Genomic DNA, 21,387 nt, shown 5'->3' on the forward strand with positions numbered 1-21,387 from the left:
CTTTGTTGAAGGTATTAATAAATATAATTGTAATGGATTAATATGGGTTAATATATTTTTTTCATTCTGTTCAGTCATGTCTGATTCTCAGACACAGCATGGACAGGTCCCTGCAATTTTCTTGGCAGGCTTTTTCAGAAGTGATTTATCATTGCTCCTTTCCTAGGGCTGAGAGAAAATGACTAGGCTAAGATTACCCAGCTGGTTTTTGTTCTTAAACTGGGATTAGAATTTGCAACTCTGCAAGCTAACAACCAACTTACTTTCTAACTGATGATGCAAAAATGTGAACAGTGACCCCTTACAGACAATTATCTTTTATTCCCTAGCCAGCTCTATTTAGATTACTAACTGACATTCTGGATATACATTCAGAATAACTTAAATCAGCATTGGTAGGATTGTTGGATGCCGAAGAGGCATCTGATCTGATTGAATTGAAATTTTGAAACAAATTTTTAAATATGGACTTCTTGCATTTCTATTATGTGAATTACTATGGGCTTCAGTTACTACAAAAAATTGTATCTTGATCTGTTCAGAATCGTATTAAATTTGTCATCTTTATCTGTTGATTTTTGACATTTGTTATTCACAATGAAATATAATTCAAAATAGTATGTGTCATATGTTTGAAGTATGAAATTGGTATTGAGGTACTTAATAATATACAAACTTGTTATTTTACTAATCTGTTTTGGTTTAATATCAATACATTTGATAATGTTTAATACATTTTATAATAATACATTTCATTATATATTTTAATGTTATAAGCTTCCCAGAGCTGCCTTGCAGTGAGATGTGCAGCAATTGTACTAAGTTGGTATATCAAGGACTACCTATAATATTAGTAGTAATAGCAACACTATATAATTACCAGATTGATAAACTATTTCTTATTTCTTTCTTATTTCGTTTCATATTGCTACAGGTTGTATGCAGGGTATGATTCCATATCTTCCCGAGCTAATTCCTCACCTTATTCAGTGCCTGTCTGATAAAAAGGCTCTTGTGCGCTCCATTACTTGCTGGACTCTTAGTCGCTATGCACATTGGGTAGTCAGTCAGCCCCCAGACACATACTTGAAGCCATTAATGACTGAGTTGCTAAAGCGTATCCTTGATAGTAACAAGAGAGTACAAGAAGCTGCCTGCAGGTAGGTCACAGTAATGGTAGCCATGGCTCTCAAGGTAAATTCTGTAGTCTACAGTATTGTTTTATTTATTTTTGTTGAGTAGCTCCTTTCTAGTTGACTGGAAAAGCCATTTGAGACCATTTTTAGCCATTCTCCTGCAATTATATTTGCTTGTAACAGCTATGTTATATTTGTTTTCTAAGGAAATTATAACTTTGTTTTTGTTAAATATAAAACTTTCGATTCCCTATATACCGTTAATAGATTTTTTAAGGGATTTATTATTTTATGTAAGAGGGAAAGTACATTCCTTCATTCTGTAGACTAATGTTTTCTTTTGCCTTTTAGTGCCTTTGCTACTCTAGAAGAGGAGGCTTGTACAGAGCTTGTTCCTTATCTTGCTTATATACTTGATACTTTGGTATTTGCATTTAGTAAATACCAACATAAGAATCTGCTCATTCTTTATGATGCCATAGGAACTTTAGCAGATTCTGTAGGCCATCATCTAAACAAACCAGTAAGTATCGCCCAGAGTTACCTTGAGGTAAGATGGGCATCCTATAAATGTTATAAATAAATAAATTGTATCTCTCTATTCTTCAAAAAAACTTGACTTTTTATTCATTTCTTTATCAAGCATTCATTCTAGATAAGTGTTTTTGGAGATTTTGTGCCCAAGTTATTCACTGCTTTATTTATGAATATTCCAATTTTTTTGCTTTATATTAGGCTCTTAAGAAACATTATAAAATCTGACTTGAACATTCATGAATAAAATGCTACATACCTAAAGCTTTAAAATGTATGCCTAGATGTTTTCCTTATAATTGTTGAAATCCTTCAATGATAATATCTCCATTATTTTGTCATAACTACAAGAAAGAAAGCAGCAAGGCAGGAACCAGTGATTCCTGGTGACTCCTGTTCCAGTCATTCCTGGAATAGATAGGACCATTTTGTAAACATACCTTTCCTGCCCAGGGCCAACAAGTGACTGTCAACTATATGTTAATTTGGGAGTGGAAGAAGAATTCTACAGTCTAAATTGCTAACAATATTGTTGGGGAGTGGGCACTCAACTGCTGTTAATTCAAGGGAATTTACATAAATGCTTAAAAAAACTAAATAAAGTTTTGTAGAGCATAAATTCTGTGAAATTTTCATCATCTGCAGGAATACATCCAGATGCTTATGCCTCCATTAATCCAAAAATGGAACATGTTAAAGGATGAAGATAAAGATCTTTTCCCTTTATTAGAGGTAATTCATGCTGTTGTTATAAATAGTTCTTTGACCTTTATAAATCATCACTGTTTACATTTTCTTCCTTATGATGCCAGCTTTTAACGGGGGAATTGAGGTATCCTAATTCTGCATCCATATAATTAGGACTAAGCCCCATTAGCTTCATGAAGATCTTTGGACAAGATCTGATATGATTGCACCATAATGTGGCAGTTCTGAGGATTTTCTAGGAATTAGCTTTCTGGGAACTTGTAAGAATGTGTTATAGAAGGAATTATAGGATTAAACTGCAAAGAATCAATGGAGAGTTCATCTGGTCTTGTGTGTTCAAGCATTATGATCGTACCATTTCTTAATCTGAATACATGAATTTATTTTATCTTTCAAAAGTTTCCCTTTTAAACAGAATTAATGTAGTAAATATCTTTAACATACTATGTAATTGGTACACATGTTCCTGTATTTCAGTGCCTGTCTTCGGTTGCCACTGCCTTGCAATCTGGCTTCCTTCCATACTGTGAACCTGTCTACCAGCGCTGTGTGAATCTGGTACAAAAGACTCTTGCACAAGCCATGGTATTTTCTGTTACCTGTTTTCATAGCATTAGAAAATGTAGCGTCAGTGGAATTTAAACTCCCTGATTGTTTATAAAATTCTTTGATCAATTTGGGAATAAAAAGTAATGAAAATTATACACTGTAATATTGCATACTTAAATCTTTTAAACAACAATTGTTTTTTTCTTAGTTGCATAATGCTCAACCAGATCAGTATGAAGCTCCAGATAAAGATTTCATGATTGTGGCTCTTGATTTACTAAGTGGTTTAGCTGAAGGACTTGGAGGCAACATTGAACAACTAGTGGCTCGGAGCAATATTCTGACACTGATGTACCAGTGTATGCAGGTGAGATAAATAATCACATTCTTTTGCCTTGGTGCTGTTTTTATTTTCTAATTAAAAACAAAAGCTTATTTCTTTTCTCTTAGGATAAAATGCCTGAGGTACGACAGAGTTCTTTTGCCTTGCTAGGGGATTTGACCAAGGCATGTTTTCAGCATGTGAAGCCCTGTATTGGTAGGTAACTTAATACCACAAGCTGTTATCATGTATATTTTGAACTGCCAACTCATACTCATTGTGTTTTTTAATTTGATATTAAAAGTCCTTTATACTATAAATTGATAATGATGGCTGTAGTAATAGAAAATTGCCATAAATATATGTATACATTTATGGCTTGGACCTGTTTATAGAGCTTTTATTACCAATATGCCATGTTGGGGAGAAATATTTTGTGGATTATTTCAATTAATAATTTCTTATCTAGAATGATGGGAAAGAGGTGCTTGGTTCCTATTCGTTTGCTTCAGTCTTTCTTGGCTTAAAGAAATCTACTGTGTTTTCCCGAAAATAAGACATATCCTGAAAATAAGGCTAATCGGGCTTTTCAGGACATGTGATAATATAAGACACCCCCGCAAAATAAGCCCCCCCCACTACATGCCCCACTCCCCCCGCCGGGCGTGACAGGGCTCCTGCCCCTTGCTTAGCCACCCGCCCCCACCCACCCCCCTTAGGATGCAATTTGGGGGGTGGCAGCTGGGGTGGGTGAGAAGTGTCTCGCTTCTCCCCCGCCCTACCTGCCACCCCTCTCAATAAAGAGATGGTGGGGAAGGGAAGCATCCAGGCTGCTGTTGCCATTGGGGTGGGACGCATTGGGCCCCAAGTTGTGCGACTTACCTTTCCAGCACCATCACGTTCCTCGCCTTTCTGTCCAGGGAGACACGTTGTAGAAAAAACTTTCTCGCGAGTTCAAGGAGTTTGGCTGAATACCATGAGGCCAATGTGTGAGAGTGCTCAACAGGTAATGTATAGAAAACATTTGGCTGAAATCACTGCTGCTAAAGGAGGCAATCCGGTTAATAAACTAAAACTTCACAAAGGTTTTCTAACAAAGATAGTGAATATTACATATTCAATAAACACACACATATAGAACACCTTGTGTATTATTTGTTTTATCAGAATTTATTTGTTAGCAGGATGCAGATGAACCTCATATCACACTGTAAGCCACAGTACTGCAGGATGGACAATCATCATATGGATTAGGGCAGGGCTGTCAAACTCCCGGCCCATGGGCTGGATGCTTTACACGCTCTTCTTTTTCTTTTTAAAAACTTCTTTCACTCATTGCTGTTTTAGGTTGCCTTGCATAAATTCAGAGCTAATTCAAAGATTTATTTATTTCCTATCTTTATTTGTTTTTCTTATAAATAATGCAAGCTGGTGAACAAGGTGGTAATACTCCTTCCTTGTCCTATTTTCCCCAAAATAACCCTGTGACATGGGCTGGGCTGAATGAGAGTAACTGCTACAAAGTTACCCAGCTGGCTTTCATGCTAAAGTAGGAGTAGGACTCACAGTCTACTGATTTCTAGGCTAGCACCTTAACTACTACACCAAACTAGCTCAGTGTACGTGCCTTAAGTTTTGACCCCTAGGACAGTGCACCCTCAACCCAAGTCTAAAGCCAGCCTTGAATGAACTGCTTGCTTTTGAATTTGCTACAATGTTGTAATTGGGATGTGGTTGATGCATTTGCTTGGATATTTTCAAATGTAATCTTTCTTCTGCCTTTAGTATTCTGGTTTATTTTTGTATATAGAATCACTCTTTTATTGTATCACTCCCATTCATTTAAACTTCAATTCATAGACATATCCTGATGTGCTCTTGTAGTATTTGTTGGTACAATCCAGAATCCATTGTCCCTTCAGTCTTCATGAGCCATTTGGATTATGAGGCTACAAAGCAGCCCCAAACTATCACATTTCTAGCATACTATTATGTGATTGAGATGAGACCATTTCAGTGTAACACTGTTTCATTTTCTCCAGACATAATTTCACCATTCATGTCCAAATATTCCATTTTGAATATCTATCTCATCTACCTTTCTCATCTATTCATAAATTATTGTTCCAGTAACCTATTAGATAATCCAGGTATAAATTGGCTGAGATACTGTAAGTGACAGTTTTCTAGAGAATATTCTTTCCTCCCAGATATATTCCCAGTCACACAACTTTTATTCAGTGTTTCCCTAGCATTTATGAACAGTTGACATAAAGTCTGACATCTGACAATACAAAATTGGTCTGCCGGTCCTTTGCGATAATCCTGGGATTTGGGGTGGGAATCTCTCATAGTGTTGTATATTTTGACACCACAGAGTTCTCTCTTACTGGGCTAAAATGCGTTGTGACGAGCAGGTTCCAGTAGTGGAATTCAATATGTGTGTATTTAATGAGGAGACCTGGATTATCATCTGATTGACTTGTACATACAACTCAATTTACTTAATGGGATTTCACATCTTTTTCTCCATGTAAACGATGAATATTAGCTCAGTGTGTTCAATAAAGGCATGGTATTATTTTGTATGGTTGTATGTTAATCAAAATCTCTTACGTCTTGGTGCAGTGCAGGTCACAATACTGATTACAAGCAGGATTACACACAGTTCTTAAGGATTACATGCATGTTTATAACTAGTTTTTAAGGGTCCACCAGCTTTCTGTTACAACTGTATATGGGTTGTTTTCAGAGAGATTTCTGATAGAGATGGAGTATCATTTTGGTAACAGTTATTTCTTGGCAGTAGAAGAGTGAAGCATGGGCTATGTGAATTGTCACATGTTAGATAGTTTAACTGAGAACTTCACGTCATTTAGTTCAACAGTTAATTTTTTCTTTCAATGGAGGAAGGTATCCTAAAAGCAGAGTTGCTTCTCTTACTTGTTCTAGTAGGTATTAGTAAGAGATGGTAACAGTTGATAAATGAGATAGAACCAACTTCTCCTTCCAGTTAAATTTCTGCCACGTTCCAATGCCCAGGACTGCTGAATACTGAGAAAAGAATAGGAATAAATCCAAACATAAACACAGTGTACTTCTTCCATATGTAGTGTTGTTTATTGCACAAAACAAAATAAATAATTAGTACTTATAATTCCAGTTTACTGTCCTGTTATCTCTTTAATGGGTGTGGATCAGTGATGAAATTCAAATTCTTTTACTACCTGTTCTGTGGGTGTGGCTTGGTGGGCATGGCAGGGGAAGGATACTGCAAAATCTCCATTCCCACCGCACTCCAGGGGAAGGATACCCCAAAATCCCCATTCCCTCCCCACTCCTGGGGGAAGGATATTGCAAAATCTCCATTCCCACCCCACTCTGTGGCCAGCCAGAGGTAGTATTTGCCAGTTCTCCGAACTACTCAAAATTTCCGCTACTGGTTCTCCAGAACCTGCTAAACTTCACCCCTGGTTTAAAGAACAACATACAATTTTGTTTATTTATTTTAATGTTTTCTTTATAGTAATCACATAACTTTCACTTGATCCATCCCTTATCTACACAGTTTTGAGACCTGATCACTGAACTTTGTTATGTTAATTCCTCTAAATAGTTTGCTTTAATTTTTTCCCCAGTTTCTAATCTTTCCTAAATTAGAGGAGAGGTGAGGAAGAGACAAAAATAACTCTTTGCCAAGCCTTCTTGGAAAGCCACACTTGCTATAGTCATGCTAGCTTCTTTTCTCTGTTGCTCAATTTTTTTTACCAACTAGTGTGCTCTGCAATTCTTCCTTCCTGATTCTGTATGCATCAGTTGGATCATCAATTCTGTTTCTTCCCCTCTAGTGATCCTCCTTTCTTTCTTGGTAACTGCAGCCACCCTGTTTCTTGAAAGCATGTATCATACCCCCAGTTGATTCAGAATCACACAGCAGAAAGTATTTTTAAAAATCTGCTTTCCTTGACAATCCCTTCATAGAAATCTTGCTCCACCTCAAGTTAGATGTGATTACTCACAGGTATTCCAATTACACCAAGAATGTCCTAAACATCTACAGGGCACTTCTAGTGCATTTGGCAAAAAGACAAAACTCCATCTTCAGACAAATTACAATACTGTCATAATTGGACAGCACATCTTGTCACAAGGACCTTGAGAAGATTAAGCTTTTTTTCCTTTGTATTTTGAGATTTTAAATGGAAGGAGAAAACAGTCAGTTGTGAAGGGGAGGGAAGGCTGCAGCTGATGGCAAGAGTTCCAGCTGGTGCGAACATTCTGAGTGTTAGTTCTCTCTTCTTGTAATCACAGGAATCCTTAACAACCAAATGATCTGTTCTCTGCCACCAAGGATCCAGTCACTAGCAGGACTCTCTCTCACTGGTTTTCTTTATATTGGTGTCATTTTCCAATACATCTTTACCCAACGGAGAAACTTTTTCTCTGTCGCTCTAGGTATTGTTACAAAATTTTGTTAGTCCTGCCTATTGGACAAATGGGAGGAGCAGCTCAGTTTCCAAGATACCTTCTGTCCATTTTAGAAAATGATTCTCTGTTGTAAGCCCCATTTTGCCTTCTCCTGTTCAGATTTTAAAGAAAATATCTTATTGCCATTAGTGACTAATATTTAAATCTCAATTTTTACCCTGTTCTCTTATTTCCATACACGTATTTTGGATTGCTGTGTAGTAGATTGTAAATGCCTGTTTGATCAGATTTAGAATTTTCATCTACTATCTTCTGGCTGGATCCTAATAAATACTATGCTTGCTCCACTTCAGAAACGGCTATTGCATATTTAAAACAAAAACAAAAAAAACAGGTTCCTATGACAAATGTATCCATATGCATCTTATCTGGAAGAGAGATTAATACATTGGTATGTTTATAATGGACTTTCCTATTTGGAATCTGAACTTTTTTGTTGGAATGGTTTTAGAAATATTGGGGGGTTAAAATGTCAAAGAATTTTCTGCTAAAATTATATTACGCTGAAGTTTTATGCTATTATTCTAGCAAAGGATAAATTTTAATGACATAAATTTTATTTATTTATTTTTCAGCTGATTTCATGCCAATTTTAGGAACAAACCTAAACCCCGAGTTCATTTCTGTGTGTAACAATGCCACATGGGCAATTGGAGAAATTTCTATTCAGATGGGTGAGATTGTTTTTTTTTTTTTTTAAATGCTAGTTTGAATTTTCAATTGTGTAGATTTTTCTTTGGTGTTGTAACCACTTATAAATTTTGTCAGCTGTGTTAATGTGCCTATAATGAAAAGTGATTTTTAATATATTGCTTGTGTATTGTTTTTTTCTAGGTATAGAGATGCAGCCTTACGTCCCAATGGTTTTGCACCAGCTTGTAGAAATCATTAACAGACCCAACACACCAAAGACTTTGTTAGAAAACACAGGTACCCTACAACTGATCTGTTTGCAGTGATTTTTAAAATGTATTACACAAAATTGTAGAAAAACTCCATCAGTGTTAAAAACAAGATGAATTTTAGATGCTTGTCAATCCAGTTAGTTTAATAAAGGTAGTCCTCAATTTACAACTATTTGAAGTTACAACGGCACTGAAAAAAGTTACTTATCACCTTTTTTCAATCTTACAACCATTGCAGTATCCCCATGGTCACATGATCAAAATTTGGTAGCTTGGCTACTGGCTTGTGTTTATTATGGTTGCAGTGACCCAAGATCATGTGATCATCTTTTGCAATCTTCTGACAAGCAAAGTCAATGAGGAAGCCAGATTAACATAACAAACCTGTTACTAAGTTAACATCTGTAGTGATTCACTTAACAACTATGGACAGAAAGAACATAAAATGGGGCAAAATTCACTTAATAACTATGTTCCTGAACAATAGAAATTTTGGGCTCAATTATGGTTGTAAGTTGACAACAACCTTATAAACAGCTCCTGCCAAATTAATGAATTAGCTTCAGTTGCCTTTGCTTCTCTGATGTTGGGATTCTATCATTGAGCAAATGAGATATTCTGAAGCTGTGTTGGTAGGAGAGGGATCTTCCATTAATGAATAATTTTTCAAGAGCACTCCCAAAAGAGTATTAGGTTTGTGGCAAATTTGGAGCTAGGGTAATTAATTCCCCACAATTGAGACTAATGGGAAGGAATTTTTGTGTTAAGAAAGAGCAAATTGTTTTTTCTTTGTCTTGCTGCCATGAAATTATCAATACTTTTCCCCAAAAATTTCTAGTAGGGTTGTTTTGTAACAGTGCATAAGACCTCAAAATGTTTAGCTAAATTATTAAAATTTGATTATATTTATAGTTAAAATAATCCAGTTGACTTCTTTTTATATGATACAAATTATCAGTTCTTTGTATGTAGCTTACTTGAAGTCTTCATAATTGTAATCAACAACATGATGAAACCAAACAAATTTAAGTGGCTGGACAGTATACATTGTGCAAACATATACAATTTGGTTGATCTATAAAATGGTATTAGAATTGAAGGAGGCTCTACAATTGAATCTTGTCCTGTACCCTGTGGAACATGTTTTTAATAAACTTTCCAGTTTTCTAGAAAATTCTGGTTACCTTTCTAGCTGCTTATTTGTTTATTTTTATTAGATTATCCCTCACTTTTTAAACTTAATAATTAACTCAAAGTGGTGAACATATAGAATACACCTTCCTTCTCCTAGCTTCCCTGCAACATAACCCCTGTGAGGTGGAATGGGCTAGAGAGAATGAGTGGCCCAAAGTCACCCAGCTGGCTTTCATGGCTAAGGACCAAACCAAACTGGCACTCTAAATGTATATTTAAAATTATAGTCTGTTATGGAAATGACTGGTTATCAGAATTTCAGTTTAAACCAATTTTGGCTGACTTTTAAGGATGTAGGTCAAGTTTCATTCTATGCATGTTTGTTAAAATGCAGTATAGCAGTACATTTATTTCTGTAATGGAAATGAATTATACCTGTGATTTGGCACCATACCAGCATTGCAGTATTCAGGAAGAGCTTGTCAATAATTTTATCTCTTGGAATGATCCCTTTCAATGAAAGAAATCCCAAATCATTACAGGAAATGAAGACTATACACTTTTTAAATCATTACTGCTGCACTAAGTTTCTCTATGCAGAAATTAAATTTCCTGAAAATTACAATTTAAATTTTCTAAAATGGATACCCCAGACATACTATATACTATAAATAAATGTTGAATGTATTGCACATTAGATTTGTTGTGGGATATTCTGCTAAAGTAATATAATACCTGAAATCACAATTCAGAATTTATAGGCTTAATTATCCTGGCACAGTACAGTATTACACAAAGTAAAAATACCTGCTAAATATAAGTGGTACATACTTCTTCTCAGCCAGTATAAAAATTTTGACCAATGTTACTGTAAAGAAGTTTATCCAGTTTGGTTTTTTGAATAAAAAAGCAATTTGATTACTGATACCAAGGTTTCATGATCAGCGTGATTTAAAAATAAAGCTGAATATTTAATTTAATCCATATAGTCTTATAGGAAAATTCATTTTTTATAATGTTGGTATATCCTACACCAAACCTTACAGTGAAAAAGAGCATCATCAGCTTTACTGCATGTGTTCATGAAATTTGTTCACACAAATGCCTGTTTTGGAGTGTTGCATAATGTCTTTTAAGCATAGGCTTCTCTGCTTCATACAAATCTGCTGGATTTTAGTATTCATGTAGTTTGCTTCAAATAATCCTTAAACATACCCACACTTTCCCTTTTCTGAAGAATTGCTATGTGAGCTGAGAGAACACCATTAAAACATGTTTATGGCCACTTTCAAGGCAAATGTTCATACTAAAGCCAAGAAAATGTTCAGATAAAGCAAGTTTCTTTTATTATAGTTTGTCATATCTTTAGCTTTGAAACACTTCACAGAGAGAAATAATGTATTATTTACATTATTATTAATACTTAATATCTACAATAACCTAATAAAACACATTTTATTGTGAGGAACTATGTGCATATTATCCTCTTTCCTATTAAATTTAGTTTTGTATAATAAAATAGCCCTAGGAAATGACTAATCACGTTAGATATCATTCTGTTTGGATTTTCAAATGAATATTTATCCCATTAAATGTTAATTTGAAATATTACACAAAAATACTAATATGTTAATAAATGTTTAAAATTCCCTAAATAGAAATAGCTGTTGCAATTAAACAGTATTAAGATATTGAGTGAAACTATTCATTTGATTTTAATCATAATTTTGGTGTTCTCTCATTCACTTTATTCCTTTTTCCTTTATTTCCCTGCCCTCCGCCAAATAGTATGCCACATATTGCTGCCCCTTATTTTTAGGGGTGGTAATGAACAGCACTGGTGAAATCTTATGTTTATTATCATACACAGGTTCTGTTGGTTTCTGTTTCTGAGTTATTTGTTGTTTTTTCTTTATTTTTCTCCTTCCCCCCTCATTTGCTCATGTCTTGGTTGGCGTTTGGTGGTGTATAACCGTGATTGCGTTACCTTAGCAATAACAATTGGTCGTCTTGGTTACGTTTGTCCTCAAGAGGTGGCCCCCATGCTACAGCAGTTTATAAGACCCTGGTGTGTATTATTCAATCTTTTTTTAATTCATTTTTCTTCACTTTCTTCTTTCTTTCTTCCTTTCTTTCCTCTATTCTCACTTCTAGATATACTTTTCAGTTGGTTACAAATATCACTATTCTTAATCATTGCCAACCATGTGACTAATCTTGTCCTATCAGGTTTGTGAGGTTTTTTAGCAGTACTGTTGTGTATATATTTCATGTTGTGGCTAACAACTAATTGATGCATGGGATAAGATTGTCACATGCTTGATGTGTCAAAGCTTGATTATTAAAAGCATTTAAAATCCACCAGAATGATAATATGCATGCAAATAGCATAAAACATGAAACACCGCATTACATTATTTCAAATCATTTGCAATTTGACTTGCTGTTTGAGATACATGTTTCTAGATTTGTACCAAATTGCTTGCTTGCTGCTGTAACAAGTTAAAGATGTTATGTTATGATACATCATAAATTTTATATTGTTGCAGTATATACTGCTTTTATTGATGGACATTTCTATACATAAATATATAAATATATATGTGTGTGTATTTATATTAACAGAAGTATTTAATGGAATACAGGTCACATTCATTATCAGCTGTGGAACAGCAGCTGATTTAATATTGACAACCCTTGGAGAATTAAATAGGGCTTAATATACAAAAAAAGAATGTAGAATGTATGTAAGATTAATGATGTTTGTGTGACTTAGTCTTCAAGGTCTTTTAGCTGTGACACTTATTCCATCAAATACTATTAAAATTAAAAATTTAATTTTAAAATTAAATTAAAAACAAAAATCTAAAACTTAGGTTCTTTATTGCATTAGGTGCACCTCTCTACGAAACATAAGGGACAATGAGGAAAAGGATTCAGCATTCCGTGGGATTTGTACCATGATTACCGTCAACCCTAGTGGAGTAGTCCAAGTAAGTCTTCCTTTGGTCTTGGGAGAAAAAAAGGGAATTGAATTGAATTTAAATATTTGAATAATCAAATATGAGTGATTAACAAAGAAATAAATATATATAAGCTGACTAATGTTTTGAAAGGGGAATGTGCTAAGTATGTAAGATATCAATACGAAAGATAATTGCAATTTATTTGGAATGTATTTCTGATATTTGACATTGTGGAGCAGAAAAGAGTCTTATTTTTTAAATAATTTATTGCATTTCTGTTAATGGACATTTCTAATTTACAATTTCTATAAACATTTGCAGGACTTTATATTTTTTTGTGATGCTGTTGCATCATGGATTAGCCCAAAGGATGATCTCCGAGACATGTTCTGTAAGGTAATAATTTTTTCAAAGGAGTATATTATTTTTTTAAAATGTGAGGTAAAGAGTGCTTTGTATGGTATCAAACCACTGTATTTTGGTAATGTGCAAATACTGTACATCATTTCTAATGTGGATCTATAATTAAAGATGGTTCCATTTTTCCTCCTGTTGCTAAAATATTTCTTCAGTTGGCTTACTTTTCCCCTTGCACCAGTAGGCAGGACCAAAGAATGTTTCTCTTGTAGCTCTAGGCGGCAACAAACAATATTTCCCACTAGGTCCTTGGTGCTAACAGTTTTGGTAAGAGCTTTTGGAGAAATTTTACTGTTTACTTTTTGTCTCCATTCCTCTTCATTTTTTTCCTTACAACTTGTCTTTTCCTTTCCTTTCTTCTTTCTAAGGGACAGTCATGGCTTATGATGGTCCAGAAAGTCTCTCACATATATATGCAGGGATAACTAGGAGCAGCTTCCAAACAGCTATAGCAGTTCTGCAAAAATAATTTTATGCTTTAAAATGTATCATGCATTCTAAAATATATCTTCCAAGATTAACAAGACCCTAATATTTGGGCACTTCTGCCTTTATTTCATATCTAATTAAATATCTATTTTGCAAATATCTCTTTGAAAAAAAGTTAACTTTCATTTAATTTTCAGATCCTTCATGGATTTAAAAATCAAGTGGGAGATGAAAATTGGAGGCGTTTCTCCGACCAGTTTCCTGTTCCTCTAAAAGAGCGCCTTGCAGCTTATTATGGAGTTTAATCTCAAATATTCAAGCTGCAGTACCATAAGAGGTAAATCATTTATCTTTCAACTATCTATGAGCTTGCCTGTAGAACTTTTCCAATACATGAATTGTTCTGTTGTCTTTTTAGTGGGCACTCTGTTTAACTACAGGTAGTCCTCAACTTACAACTGTTTTGTTTAATGATGGTTTGAAATAATGGTGGCCTCAGAAATAATATTTTATGGCCTGTAAAACACTTTTTTAAACTGTCACAAAACATTGCAACCTGTGGTCATGTGTTTGTGATTTGGGTTTTTGACAACCATTCGCATTTATGATCAGTTGCCAAGTCCCCTGCAAACGGGATCACCATTTGCAATCTTCACTATCAGCCTCCGTAAAAAGTCAGTGGGGGAGCTGGCAAGAAATGTTGCAAACTGCTGCTGCCTGCCAAGAGGACTCCTACTCGTGTCTGGTTACTGGCTGAAAGAGTTCCCTGTTAAAATCCACGCGGGCACAGAATTGAAATCCTTTGGCACACAGCTCTTTCAGCCAGCCCCAAGAGTTGAGAGGGAGTTGAAACTCAAGTAAGATTTTCAGCCTCTTGACCGTAGATGCACGCAGTAAAGAAAGGAGTGCAGGATAGCAATAGCACTTAGACTTATATACCGCTTCATAGTGCTTTTACAGCCCTCTCTAAGCAGTTTAGAGTCAGCATATTGCCCCCAACAATCTGGGTCCTCATTGAAGGATTGAAGGCTGAGTCAACCTTGAGCTGGTGAGATTTGAACTGCAGCTAGCAGTCAGCTGAAGTAGCCTGCAGTGCAGAGGGTAGTGCAGTAAGGTATGGAGTGCAGGGTGTCTCAGAGGTGGGGTGGGGATGGGGCCTACAGCAGACCACACATAAGTATATTTCTGCTGAGAGGCTGAATATCTGCTTGGATTTTGGCAGAGAAGATTATCAGCTCCTGAACTAAAAGATGTCAAACAGCCTGCGCTAGGCTTCCAGGGCCTCTCTCTTGCCCCACTGGGGCATCCCTACTGTCCTTACCTATTTGCTTAACAACCACAATATCATTTAACAACCAAAACTGGAAGTGTCAGGGTAACAGTTGTTGAGTGAAACAGTCATGTGATGTTTCACTTAACGACCACTTCACTCAGTGACCAAGATTTCAATCCTAATTATGGTTGTAGGTCAAGGACTACCTGTATGGATTTTCTACTACAAGTGAGCACTAGTTTCTTCAGCAATTGTTTTTTAAGAGTCAGTGACACATCCTCATTTAGTTACTTAGACAACCTGATAAAATTTCAAACTAGTTTTAACAGATTCAAATCACTACGTGTACCTAATGTGTTATACAGTAGGCCTTGTTATGGTTTAATGCAATGTTTGTTTCACACAGCATACTGAATCAACATTAGATTCTCACAATATTCAAAAATACAAGCTAAGTAGCTTAGTCTTTTGTTCCGACCCAGTCCTTTCTGTTCATGGAACTTTGCCAGCGCCTGTGAAATTTAGTGGACTAACCAAATGGCTTTTGGTTCTCCCATCTGCAGTACAGCAAAGCATTGTACACATTGAATTGAAGCAGCCCGAATATGCTAAGATTTGGGTTCTAGTATGTGATTCCTTTTCATCTATCAATGCAATGGTGTCTAAGTACTCAACACTGAACAATAAATAAATCAGTAAAACAGATAATCTATCATTTTTTATTTTTTTCACACTTAGTTTTTCTTTTTAAAAAATCAATTATTTTCAGTCCAGTTATGAAGACATCTGCAAATTTTTGCACTCTCACTTAAAAAAAGAACATGCATAATGTAAACCAGCCCTGTGTGTACTTTATTACTGGTAGTTCTCTAGAACTGAATTTGGGAGATAAAAAAATGATATTTGAATTGTAATTTTTGTGCATGTTACATAAGCTTTTAATGAGCCGAGGTGGTGCAGTGGTTAGAGTGCAGTACTGCAGCTACTTCAGCTGACTGCTAGTTCAGCAGATCAAATCTCACTGGCTCAAGATTGACTCAGCCTTCCATCCTTCCGAGGTGGGTAAAATGAGGACCCAGATTGTTGGGGGCAATGCTATTTAGTATACTGTCGATTGTTGTAAACTGCCCAGAGTCCTTGCAGAGTGGGCGGCATAGAAATATGATTAATAAAAATAAAAATAATAAAAAAATAAATAAAAATAATAAACTATCACAGTTGGAACTCCTCAAATTAACACTAACTTAAAACAGTAGCAGAGTTGATGCAACTACCCACACAGTGTTGTCCCTAGACATTAGTGATTTGTAAGATTTAATTGAAATTACTATTTCAGGTATAAATGGAACTAGAAATATTATGAGGTCTGTTGATGAAGATTTATTACAAAAAAATTCAAGAAATAGCAATTAACTTCACTCTGAAAATACTATACTGGTGCTTTGTTTTGCGGCATACTACAGAGCAACATTAATTTGTATGTCCTATGTTAAGCGTATATTAATCATAATATTAAACAATTTGCTTTTAAATAAAAACTCGTATTTGTTTCTTTCAGGTCCTTCAGTCTGGAAGACTGGGAGGAAGCCTCTGCACCCAGGGAAAAATGTTACCCTTTACTGGGGGGAAGGGTAAACCAGTAGGGAATACAGTACAATCCCAAGCCTACTGGGAGGGGCGGGAGGGAGGTGTTGCCGTCACTGTATTAAGCCGATGTTGGGAAATGTTTTAACATCTGGAGCTTTTGTGGGTGGAAATCTGTCTCCTGTTACAATTCTGCACTGGATGTGAAGATGCGCAAAAAAAGTTTGTTCACAACAGCACATTCTGCAATATTATGGGGAATTGTACCAAAATGAAATTATAAAATAGATCTATAGGGGATATGTAAAGAGAAAATACATTGTGTTCATGTGATAAAGGAAACAGAAGAATGGCAATTACAGACAGTTAATGGTATAACAAGGGGTTTCTGCATTGTTTCATCTTGATGGGATTCCTAAGTATTGCATGTTGATGAAGAACTAAACAAATGAAGTTAGTACAGTTAAGGTGAAGCTTGCTCCCTGTATTAGGAGTAAGCACTTGCAGTATACAAATTTAAATAACCCCATAATGAAGTAATAAAGGCTAAAGCAAACAAATGAAGCAACCTGCAAGATGCCAAATGAGTCACTCCTTTTCATTTTTAGTGGGGGGGGGGAAAACGGGCATTTCAGAAGAAAGATTAATCTTTTTAATTTTCCATTTAAAGGGTAGTAGATATGATTTGATGGTTGTGCTTCATTAGATTTAATTTCTAGAGTAAGGCATAATTCTTAATGTGCAGTTTAAGGTTCAGGCATGCATTTTGGGTCATAGTGATCAAGCATATTTTTAGTGGGAAAGTTAGCATGCTTGCATCAAGGAGTGAGAGTGGTAAACATTACTTACCTTGCGCCAGTTTTGTGTTGCAGTTTACCAATTCGTGCAGTATAACCCTGCATTTAAAATTCCTTTAAAATTCTGTGGATTTTATTTTTATTAAGATATAAGTATAAAATACTGTAGTGACGATTAGGCCTCAAAATAATTTTTAGGATCTCTTAGGAATATGATTGATATTGTAATTTGTAACCTGCACAATGTGGAAAGCAGATATAGCTGTGCAAAGTATTGCCTCTGTGCTGTCAGTGTGATGTGCTTTCTGCATGGTTATACTATTAGTGATTTTTATCAAATCTTCTAAAACGAGTTATAAGGTAAGACCTGTTAAAGGTTACATAAATGTTAGTTGATGCCTAAAAGACAATTATAGAAAATTGATGACATGATTGCTACATTTCAGTGTTTATTCACACCCAACATATTTTATTATTCTCTCCTCCACAAAGCATGATCTGAAGAGATGCATAAGTTAGTATATGTAAAGCAGGGTATCTACACTGTCGGCGCATGTTGGGGACCCATTGTGTCCTAGAGAGACCACAAAAGGGTGCAGGTTAAAAGCTACAGAGTGAATGTTCGTTTGGATCCTTTTCATTTCATTTGTTTAGCTTTTCTGCTTCCCTTTTCTATTTGCTTGTATTTCTGTGAATAAATCCTTGTTAAGTTTACCTTTTACTTTTCTTTCCATGTGTATTTTCTTATGTACTGTGAATGTGAAAATCTAACTGGTACACTTGATTTTGTGTTACTATAAAAGTGAAAGTGTGATTAATTTAGACTGCATAAAGAGTATCCCATGATGATAAAGGAAAAATGGAAAGACAATAACTCTGCTGGTCAGAGATAAAGCCACACTTTTCCATTTTCCCTTAAGTGCTGCAAAATTAATCTGTGCAAAAAAAAGAAAAGAAAAGCCATAACAACCGCCTTACATTTTAGCTTCTCATCTTTGCATTGAAAAAACCATACTGGATAACCATTTTGTAGGGAATGAGTGTATGATTTTGATTCTTTTTAAGGTCTATTGTATGATTTAGCCATTGCACTGAAAATCAACCTTGTATGTGTGAATTTATGAAATCTTATTTCAGGCTTTTTTTTTAATGCATGGGAGCATGCACAAGTCCTATACATTCCTTTTTTTCCTTTGTAAATTTCATTGGGGTCAAATATGTTTGAAAATGATTTATTACAAAATGTCCTGTATAAACGTCTTATGAACAGGTTTATGCTACTATGCCATTAAAACCACTGGAATAAAATTGCATATAGTGATCTACTTTCAACTAACTTGTTGTATTGGAAGCCAGAATTTTCAGCTGATCTTTGCTCTAGCTTTTTCAATCAAGGAAGTAGATATGAATTCCAAAGAAAGTAAATCTTAACATTTATTAAAGCCAGAACTTGCCTTTTGGCAAGAGTTTACATTTCTATATGGAATTCTAAAAGACAAAACTTTATTTATTTTGGCCCTTCTGTTGTTGAATTTGATAGTTGGCGATAACATTAAAGATTAGCGCATAGAAGCTACTTATATAGAGAGATAATTTTATTACATGGGTTAATATAAAGGGACGTGACTTTTATTGTAATTTAGCTGATCTCACAGAAAGGTAACAAAGCAATACTGCAGTTAGAATTAACAAATTAAGGCTTCATAGCAAACTATTCATAATGAATAAAATTACAGTATACTTGCAGAAGCTGCTTGGTATAGAATTTGAGGTAAGGAGAATTCTAATACAACACTAAGTTGTAAATCAAATATATTGCATCATGGGATATATAAAACATCTTAATTCTTTTTGTGTATTGACAGTTTTGAATGTTGATTGAATGTTGTTCTGTAGAATTGTATGTTTGTCTTTGTTACATTCCAGTGTTCTCTGCCTCTTGGCATGCTACAGGCACGGCTTACTAAATCTGCTCCTTACACAGTGAATTAAGTGCTTAGTGTGCTAAACTACAGAAATAGCCGCTGCTAAGTGATGTAGATTTTCTACTTGAATATTTTTGTTGTAGGAACCTCAGGAGGTCAGTGTTTACTGTTTTATATATGGCTTTGTTTTCGTGTTGAAGGCCCCTTTGCTTTTTGAAGGATTCTAACAATGAACAAAGCTGCTGATCAACCTAAGTTGGTAACAGAAAGTATATTTAAAAATATATATAAATAAAAATGTCTCCTTTGCAGTTCAACTTGGCTAATATAGAAAGAGTTTTTGATGGTTGAATTTGTGACTATTAAGGGAAAAAGTCTTACCTAACATCTTTGTTGCATTTCTTTAAATTGAAGGGGAATGGATAACATTTTGTAAGATTTTTATCTTATTTTTTTCTAAGCTGGTATGTAGAAATCAGGTCTTTGATCTAGATTTCAGTATTTAATGGTATTTAATTTGAAGTACTATACATTTCAGAGGACACATTTCCAAGTAAGTATGCTTAGGACTGTAGTCTTGGTTTATTGCCATGCTGAAGATGAAATTGTGGTAACTTTCATAAAATACATAGCCAATAGATTTTTTTAAAGTAATGTTACTTTTGTAATAAACAACATTGACACTGTGATACTTCTTTTTCTTTAGCATTGGCATTGAAGTATTTAAGCTACATAAATACTGTGTAATTTAGATTTATACTATTGTAAGAGGATTTCCAAAGCTGAAATTTCTGTTATTTAGATAAGAAATATTCATACTAGTTTTATCTCAGGTAAATAATCTTGTACCCTTTTGTTTAGATAGAGGCTTATTTCATAAGAGTACCAGTTTGTTGTTCATATAGAACTGCCTAATGTCTTAAACTTTCATATCTAAATTGAGGTACTATGGGACAGCAATTACTTATTTTATTCATATTGAATGTATTAATAAGGATGTATAACATTCTTTTTAAGAGATGAATGCATCTGTATGAATAGTACCCAATAATCACAGTAAAAGAGACTTTATATTGTGCAGTGCAAAGTTATGTTCCCGATGTAAAACAGAAGAGATTATGACGTGGAATATGTTCATAGCTAAGTAGCCTAGGCTTTTTTGGAATAATGAATGCCTAGAGAATAAACATGAAAATTATCCTTTTTTCTGATATAAACTACTATATGCCAAGCAGTAATCTCTTAAATTAACATTGCTGTTTGTATGTGAATGATGTACTGTGGTAAGCATTTGGCTCTTTAGGATATTTTGATTTTGAGGTGATAAATAGATTAACAACTTGACATTTTAATACAGTTTAATACTGCACGGAAATTTCTGATGTTCTTAATTTAAAATGTCTGCAATTTAAAGTTATACTCTTTATACTTGCTTGTCAAATCAAATCAGTGTTTAGGCTGTCCTGACTGAAATTTTAATATGGGCATATACAGTGCAGTTTCATCACTAAAAGACTTGAGTGAAAGCGTAATAGAGAAACTTTAATGGTTATATTAAAGTAATTATTTGATCTTATTTTGCTGGATAGATGCACTTTTAAACAAGATAGTTAAACTTCAAATTAATTGTAGCATTGATGATATAGTATTTCCTTAACTTTCCCCACCTAATAACTTGATTCTTCTGTGACAGTTCATTTTAGAATCAGTACTACTTTTGTATGTACAATTAAAACATTTTAGATGGCACATTTTTGTCTTCTTTCCCCTAAAGATACTACACTTTTTCTCCTAATCAACTTTGCCATAAGGTTGTTTATTTGAATTGGATTACTAACAATAATTAAATAATAAAGTAGTCAGATCTTTCTGCTGACAACTTAGGTTGTACGAGTTTGCTTGAAAGCATTAAATTGGATGTGTTTTCCATATGTGTTAGAATATTCCCTTCAAACATATCCTTCAGCAACTTCTCAAACTTCATTAAGTTGATTTTTCTTGTCTGCCTCTGCCAACAAAGCTTCATTTTAAACACAATATGGTTTCAATTTTTGATAAGCTGCTGAATTCTAAAGAACTTTTGGGGCCACCAAATATTTTGGATCATGCAGAGAATATATATTGTAATGTAGTAATTTTGTATTTACATTTGTATGATGTGATAATAGATGTGAATGTTAATCACTGCTTGACTATGTTAATAAAATTTGTTTAAATAGA

At 34.6% G+C, this 21,387-nt stretch overlaps 1 protein-coding gene across 1 annotated transcript in view; it reads left to right on the top strand.

Annotated features, from left to right (window-relative positions):
• Window positions 1-21,387, top strand: part of TNPO1 (transportin 1) — a 42,691-nt gene extending 21,304 nt beyond the window's left edge. Inside the window, exons 13-25 of the mRNA XM_070938808.1 lie at window positions 935-1,160; window positions 1,488-1,659; window positions 2,316-2,402; window positions 2,856-2,963; window positions 3,136-3,294; window positions 3,378-3,465; window positions 8,313-8,411; window positions 8,572-8,667; window positions 11,769-11,844; window positions 12,670-12,769; window positions 13,064-13,138; window positions 13,786-13,925; window positions 16,420-21,387. Of these exons, the coding sequence (XP_070794909.1) occupies window positions 935-1,160; window positions 1,488-1,659; window positions 2,316-2,402; window positions 2,856-2,963; window positions 3,136-3,294; window positions 3,378-3,465; window positions 8,313-8,411; window positions 8,572-8,667; window positions 11,769-11,844; window positions 12,670-12,769; window positions 13,064-13,138; window positions 13,786-13,893 (1,394 nt within the window). The 3' untranslated portion in view covers window positions 13,894-13,925; window positions 16,420-21,387. The remainder of the gene's footprint in view (window positions 1-934; window positions 1,161-1,487; window positions 1,660-2,315; window positions 2,403-2,855; window positions 2,964-3,135; window positions 3,295-3,377; window positions 3,466-8,312; window positions 8,412-8,571; window positions 8,668-11,768; window positions 11,845-12,669; window positions 12,770-13,063; window positions 13,139-13,785; window positions 13,926-16,419) is intronic.

Source organism: Pituophis catenifer, unplaced genomic scaffold (genome assembly GCF_029215685.1).
Source record: "Pituophis catenifer annectens isolate HBS135680 unplaced genomic scaffold, rPitCat1.0.hap2 SCAF_2, whole genome shotgun sequence".
NCBI lineage: Eukaryota > Metazoa > Chordata > Lepidosauria > Squamata > Colubridae > Pituophis > Pituophis catenifer.